General features: G+C 38.3%; 1 protein-coding gene across 1 annotated transcript in view; it reads right to left on the minus strand.

Moving 5' to 3' along the window:
- Window positions 1-12: 12 nt before the first annotated feature.
- Window positions 13-7,371, minus strand: part of RAD18 (RAD18 E3 ubiquitin protein ligase) — a 165,182-nt gene continuing 157,823 nt past the window's right edge. The window contains exon 13 of the mRNA XM_042454697.1: window positions 13-1,624. Coding sequence (XP_042310631.1) covers window positions 1,531-1,624 — 94 coding nt within the window. The 3' untranslated portion in view covers window positions 13-1,530. The remainder of the gene's footprint in view (window positions 1,625-7,371) is intronic.

Below are 7,371 nucleotides of genomic sequence, written 5' to 3' on the forward strand. Positions count from 1 at the left end.
AATAATAATAATAATAATAATAATAATAATAATAATAATAATAATAATAATGGGTGACTTAGGGGCAAAACAGACCAACTAAAAACACCAGTATTGAGGTGGAGTGGTGTGTGTGGTGACTGCATGCCGCACTCCCCGACTCCACCTCTATGTTGGCATCATGCTGTGTGCCTGACCGCATGGCAGGGGACCTCACAGCGCTCCTTTGGCACAGCATTCATACACGCTGCGCCAAAGAAATGCAGAAACGCCACCACCGCCACAGCAAGGGCAGCTTTTTGTCGGCTCTAAAAGGAGTGGCATTTTGCCATTCTTTTTAGAGCCGGCAAAGCATCGGATCAAGGCATGGCATGTGGTTACCATGGGGGTGATCTGTTGGTGACAAGGGCTAATTTATAGGTTATTCTCCCAAGCATGAAAATGTGAAATGGCCATCAGTGACCTCTTTGGAGGTTTGGGGATACTATTGGTGGACTGAGCAAAGTTCAAGGGGACTGAGCAACAATGGGATGGCAATAAGAGAATATATTTCTCTATTGTCTGGGGGTCACTTCCCTCCCCTTCTAGTTGCCATCTTTGGGCTAACTGGACACAACTCTGACTGGCAAATGTTTTAAAACAAGGCCACTGAGCTAATTTCATTTGTCATTGTTAACTAATTCTTGTCCCTAAGAACATACATTATTTGCTGTTGAGACCATGAAAGTCAAGCCATGTTTAGGGGAGAAGAAAAAATCAGGAAGCAAGGTAGTTGTGTTTAGAAAGTGCTATTTACTCCAAGTGGTGTAAAAAGTCTACAAAGTTGGCACCATCTTTACATAAAAACACTGAACCATATTTTCCCCTCCCATAAAGTTCTTTATGCATAGGGCCTCTTTTATGAATATGTATAAGAAAAATAATGGTCCACACATAAAGGCTTTCTAAGGGCACACCTACATTGTAGAAATGATGCATCTGACTCCCCTTTAACTGCCATGGCTCCAGCCTACAAAATACCTTGGGTATATAGTTTTCTGAGACACAAACACTCCTTGGCAGAGAAGACTAAAGACCCCGTAAAATGACTTATCCCAGAATTCCATAGATTGGAGCTACAGCACTTAAAGTGGTTATCAAAGTGCATTATTTCTACAGTGTAAGTAAGCTATCAGCATAAATTAATTTTCTCAAGCCAACAACACTGCTGTGAGCTATAAAAAGTGGTGGTTGGTAAAGAGACAGGTGAAAAGCAGGTGGGGGGAGGACTACCTAGATTGATGCATGCTAAAAGCAAAAATGACACTTATATTGTGCAGAAACTAATGGAAATGATTGAAATATTTTTCCTTTTTATGCAGCATAGATACATCTGTTTCAGTGCTTTAAATAATAAGGGCACATTTAGTTAACAGTAATTTTCATGGCTATCAATGAAACTTTTTTTAAGCTAAATACATTTTGAACAGTACTGCTTAAAACCAGAGACTTCTGAGGAAGTAAAAGCAGTTTAGTAATTTCCATCATACAATATAGTATGTAATACTTTGGCTAATTTTTTCTCCGCTTACTCTGGGGAAAGACTGGGCTGCTTCTAGAATGCTGTGATTTTTGTTTGGTGGTTTTCATTTCTGGGAAACTGTTGCTGAAAGAAAGAGAGGGGGGAGGGAGAGAGGGGAAAACTGATTATTAAAAGCTGAACATAACAGAAATAGATAGTTATTATCTAAAAAGATATGAGTCATAAACAGAGCATGTTCTCTGAGACGATAAAGGGGTATTTTTGGCCAGTTTATCTCACCTACAATATGGGCAAAGACTGATTAAAATAAGGCAATATTCACCCAGCTAAAGGTCAGAAGGAACTACTCAGATTCTCTAATCTTGCTGCTTGGTTATTTAGAAGCACAGGCATTTATTACAAAAATCAAGCCACTTACATGGGTTTAGCATTCATTACAGAAAGACATCCAGTTCTGATTTTAAGACCAAACCAGGAAGGCTAATGCCCACAGAGATCATTTTGTTCTCCTTCCTTGAACATTCAACTTCTTTATTATATGGTGTTGCAGGTCTTAAGCATTGATCTATGCCAATGTGAGAGAGAAACTACATGTTGTGAGTGGATAATGGAAATAATGAGTTGAAGCTAAGCTACGATGCAACCATTTTTGAGATCTGTGCTGGCTAATATGAAGGCCCATGGCCACTATGCTGTCCTTTGACTGTTTCAAGAATGGACAAGAATGGACAAGGTTGGGAAGATGAAGACAAGTTAAACAAAAAGGGATTTCTACAAAGTAGCATTAAGGGATGTAAATTTGTGCCCCAACCACATGCTGTGTCTTTTCAAATACCTATAACCATGTAAATCAAACTACAGTCAGCCCTCCTTATACATGGATTTTTTAAACACGGATTCAAGCACCCATGGCTTGAAAATATTAAAAAAAAGTATGAATTCCTGATAGCAAACCATGATTTTCCATTTTAGATAAGGGACACCATTTTGCTCTGTCACTGTATTTAATGGGACTTGAGCATCCATGGATTTTGTTATTCACAGGGGATCCTGGAACCAAACCCCAGCAGATAACAAGGTCCCACTGTACATACATATTTAGAGAAATCAACACCAGCAGCTGTTTTCTATTTTTTACTGTTCAGACAAAGTCATGTATGGCTCAAATATTAAAGCAATAAAGTACAAAGGAATTGTGGAAAGAAGATCTGGTGTATTCATCTTTTTAAAATATCAGGATGGGTAAGAAACATGTGGAATGTTGCAGAGATATTACTTAATCATGTTAATGAAGATCAGAGATGGACAAGCACGAATATAGGATTTTACAAAGAAATGTCTCCCCTTTCAATATTATATAAATTTACCAGTGATGTCTCACAATATTCAATTTCAAAAGGAATTTCTTCTTTGTCCAAAAAGGTAATTGCAATTAGTTCCAGTGTGGGTTAAAACCTCCAGATTTCAAGATATAAAGTGCAGGAACAGAACAAACAAGGAAAGGCTATTGTCGGGAAGTTACTGTCTACACTCATGTATAAATCTAGAAATGTTAGTCAAATACTTGGCCCCAAAAACCTGAGTCAACCTATCCACAGGTGAATGTACCATATATATTTTTCTGTAAATCTAGAAATTTATGCGCAAAAACTGACCACAAAATTTTGGGTCAGCTTATATACAGGTCAATATGGTAATGCCGATGATGACAGCTCATGCAGTGACACACACACACACACACACCTTCCTCCCTACTTTCCTTCCATGCCTGCGAATGGGCTGCTGGAAGCAAAGAGAGTGCAAAGCTATTTTTATTTCTATGGGAGAGTGCAAAGTGATTTTTATTTCTATGGGAGCAACAGCTGATTCAGTCACACACTCGTACACACATACAAACACACACTTTATCTCCCTCCCTCTTCCTTAGCTCCGGCCGCTGCAGACAACTGTGGACCAGTCAACAGTAAAGAGCTTCCATTCCGGGAACAGTCTACTGTAAAAGTAGGTTTCTTGGCAGGATTGAAGGGGCAGAGGGCACTTGTGACTTTAACCCCACTCCAAGAAAAAAAATGAGCTCTTTGGTGCTTTCTCGCTGAGGCAGAGAAACAGCCTCTGTCCACTGCAAGGGAAACACTGAAGAGCCACTATGGACCTTAGGAGCCTCAACGTTTTACCCTCGACTTATCCACGGGTCATACCAAAATCCATAACTTTGGCCCCAAACCTTACCCTCGACTAATACATGAGATCAATTTATAGTTGAGTATATATGGTAAGTACTGTACTTTAACTCTTAAAAAAAAGGAAGGAACTACCTCCTGGTAAAATGTAAGAGTGCAATCTATACTGGAAACACTGACTTCTCACATCCATCCAGTCTTTAGAGTAAGCACAAACAGTTATGCCTGCTGAAATTTTGTAAGTTCTTTGGCAATGTTTCCCTTTGCTTCACCCTTTAAATCCTTTGATACATGCCCCTAAGTTTTACCCTCAAATTATCCAGGGGTCATACCGAAATCCTTACTTTTGGCCACAAAACATGCTCTGAAGTTATACATGAGCTCAACTTATAGTCGAGTGTATATTGTAAATGACAAGGGTAGTGATTGCCAAGGAGGAATTTCAAAGATTAAGTGTTATCTTGACAAAATTACAACAACCTAGGTACAGTCTGCTTACAGTACTTTTATAGTCTCCAAAAGAGAATCCATATAAACATTCAGGCCAATGTTGCATATCACTCACCCACTGCTTTTCTAGGTTGTAGCCAAAGTGTGTTCCTTAGATGTATTTCTCCTTGTGCTCTAATTTTGTCATCTGGGGGAAGAAAGCAATTTGGGACCGACCAAATTTAGTCCTCCATAGAAAGTTTTATCTATTTTTTTTAGAACAAGCAATATAGGAAAAGACCTAGATACCCTAAAGACAGCATATCCCATCTAATCTTGGAAGTGAAGAAGGGTCAGCCCTGGTTAATATTGGGATGGGAGACCACAAATGAATACCAGGTGCTGTAGGCTATATTTCAGAGGAAGGAACTGGCAAAACTATCTCAGTATTCTTTGCCTAAGAAAATCCTATGAAATTCATGGGGTTGCCATAAGCTGACAAGCAACATGAACACACGCAAACCTACATGATATGTGATAAAGAATAAATGAGAACTACACATGTTAAACTCATTTCTTTCATTCAGTGCAGTAATTCTGTGGGTCCTGCAAGATCTCATAAATACATGCCTGGCTAAATTATCTAAAATGACTGTAAATTGCTAATAGAGCTGTTTTATTGCACTTAAATTAGCACTTAAGATTTATCAACTGATGTTATCTGTGCATGCTTTCACTCCATCCGTATCATTTGCTTTAGAGCCAAAGGTGGATATTCAAATTCAACCTCTCACTGCTAAGAATTATTTTATAAGAACACATTGTTACAAAAAGTGGTCCATTTTATACATGCAGAACCAAAGCTTTTAGAGAGCAAATGGACCAGTGCTGAAATCTAAAATCCTACTTACTGGTCTGGCAGAAGCATCAATTTTCATAGAAAAAGAGTTTTAAGGATGATATACTAAAAGAAAATGCCTGTGAAATATGTGGCATAAATTCTTGAAAAGCAGTCTTAAAATTGGGGTTGCAACCTAGTTTTCAAGAATACAATGTCATGGTTCATGCATCATCTCAGCCCTGCTGATGAAGGTTATGAAAACATCCCACGTAGCTATGTCAGACTGGATCACATCACATTAACATACAAAGCACTAACTACACATAATCCAAAGATTGGATTCTTTAGTGGATACTAATTCCTAGCAATTAGCACATGGTTGGTTCTTCAACTGCACAGCAATAATTCAAACAAGCAAGAAAATTTCTCCAAAGTTGAACTTAAAAGTAAGCCTTCTGTCCAATTATCCATTTTGCTTTCTGACTTACTAGAGGTGAACCTTTGTTCAAAGTGTACAGGGAAGCAGATCCTATGAGGTACAGTGCTTAGAAATCCAAGTTCTAGTCTCAATGAATCAAGTAGCTCATCACAAAATCTACTAGTTATAGCAGGTGTGAACAACTGCAGAGAGGTGTGAGGGCCAATTTTCACCTCACACTGGATCACTCCCCCACTCAACCAAAGTTAGCCAAAAACAAAACTAGAAGTAACTTCTGGCTTATATTTGTGGCCACTTACTTTTGTCCATTCATCTTACTTTTGGAAGATATCTGCCACAATTCTGAGTGCTTTTCATACATAAACACCCCATTTTGTGTTTTCTTTTTGCGTTTAATATTTTAACATGTTGTACCCTGCCTCAAACCTTAGGGAGAGGCAGGAAATTTATTATTATTATTATTATTATTATTATTATTATTATTAAGGACTGTGCCAAGCTCAAGGGGGTCTACATGTAGCCAGTAAGCCACATTTTCCCCTGGTCTATAGGCAAGCTCTGATAATAAACCTACACAGGAGACTCAAAACTCATGGCTTTACAGATAGCATTTTTCAAAGTATAATATTCAACCAGTGGTGTAAAAATAAATAAAATGACATGGTAAGACTGGTATCCAGGAACAATCAACTACATGATAGATCCAAGAGATAAAACTATAGAACACTATTTCTTATCTCTAGGTTCCAGCCATGACTGCTCAGACAGACCTCAGATGAACTACAACCCATTAATTACAATATTTTCCTCTTACAGCTCTTGGGTGGCAAGCTGTACTCGCTTACAGGCAGCCACCCCATTAATTGAACAGCAACTCATCAGAAACAGCCAGCATGTCATGGATGCAAAGGCAAGGGCAAAACTACAAAGCCAGATGACATTTCTGCTCCTGATAATGACACGTACAAAATTAGGTTCATATTCACTTACTAGTTTGATATATTTGCTATATATATCAAATATATGTTTGGTATACAAAGTGATGTGTGCCATCCTCTGCCAGCAGTGCCTCGAGGAACCACTGCTTGTTAAGGACCTTTCTAAGCAGTACTAGTTATGACCCATATATAAGTCGACTCAGGATTTTCGGGTCAATTTTGGGCCATAAATTTCTCGACTTATAGTATATATGGTACTTTTTCCTATCCAAGCAGGCTTTAAAGGGCAAACAAACTTGGCATTTTTTAAACAGAGATTCTTGGTTGGGCCAAAGTAATGTGCTGCTAGCCAGCTGTCCAAGTGGAAATTAATTAGGCCTTAATTAGAAACTTGTTTTAAGTGCAAACACATGCTACGAGATGGATGTTTTAAAAAGTAAGCAATTTATGCTATCCAGAAATAACCACAGAAAGATAACATTCATTGATTCTAAGACATCCTGCTGTGCAAAAGGTGTTTGGGGGGAAAAGAAGCCGAAAGAATCTTATAAAGCAAATGGGCAACTTGTCTATGCATGCACAAAGACAACACACCACACACACACACACACACACACGAGAGAGAGAGAGAGAGAACTACCGTGTCCTCTAAAATACAGGGTTATCGTCTAAATAAACATAATTATAAGGTCTTGGCTGAAGTCATGTTTTTTCAGATGGTAGAATTTTAAGCATTATTGGCCTAGAAAGTAGGGCTCAGCCTTTGAAACATTAAACATATCAGAGCATTTGTGGTTGAACTCTGCTTCAGATGATTTTTTCAAAGCCTGAATAATTTTATTATATTTTTATATATTATATTACATTCCTCTTTGTTTTGTGAGTCATAGTTATTTACTAGCAAGGAGAATACATTTCCAACTATGTGTTTTCTTTGGGATTTTAAATTTTACAAAGGAATGTACCCCCTCTCCCTGAAATAAAAATCTTGTTTGTGCTTAAATGCACAAGGCAGATAGAGATCACTGCGGACCTCCCCCCTG

This window comes from Sceloporus undulatus, chromosome 2 (assembly GCF_019175285.1).
Source record: "Sceloporus undulatus isolate JIND9_A2432 ecotype Alabama chromosome 2, SceUnd_v1.1, whole genome shotgun sequence".
NCBI classification, from domain to species: Eukaryota; Metazoa; Chordata; class Lepidosauria; order Squamata; family Phrynosomatidae; genus Sceloporus; species Sceloporus undulatus.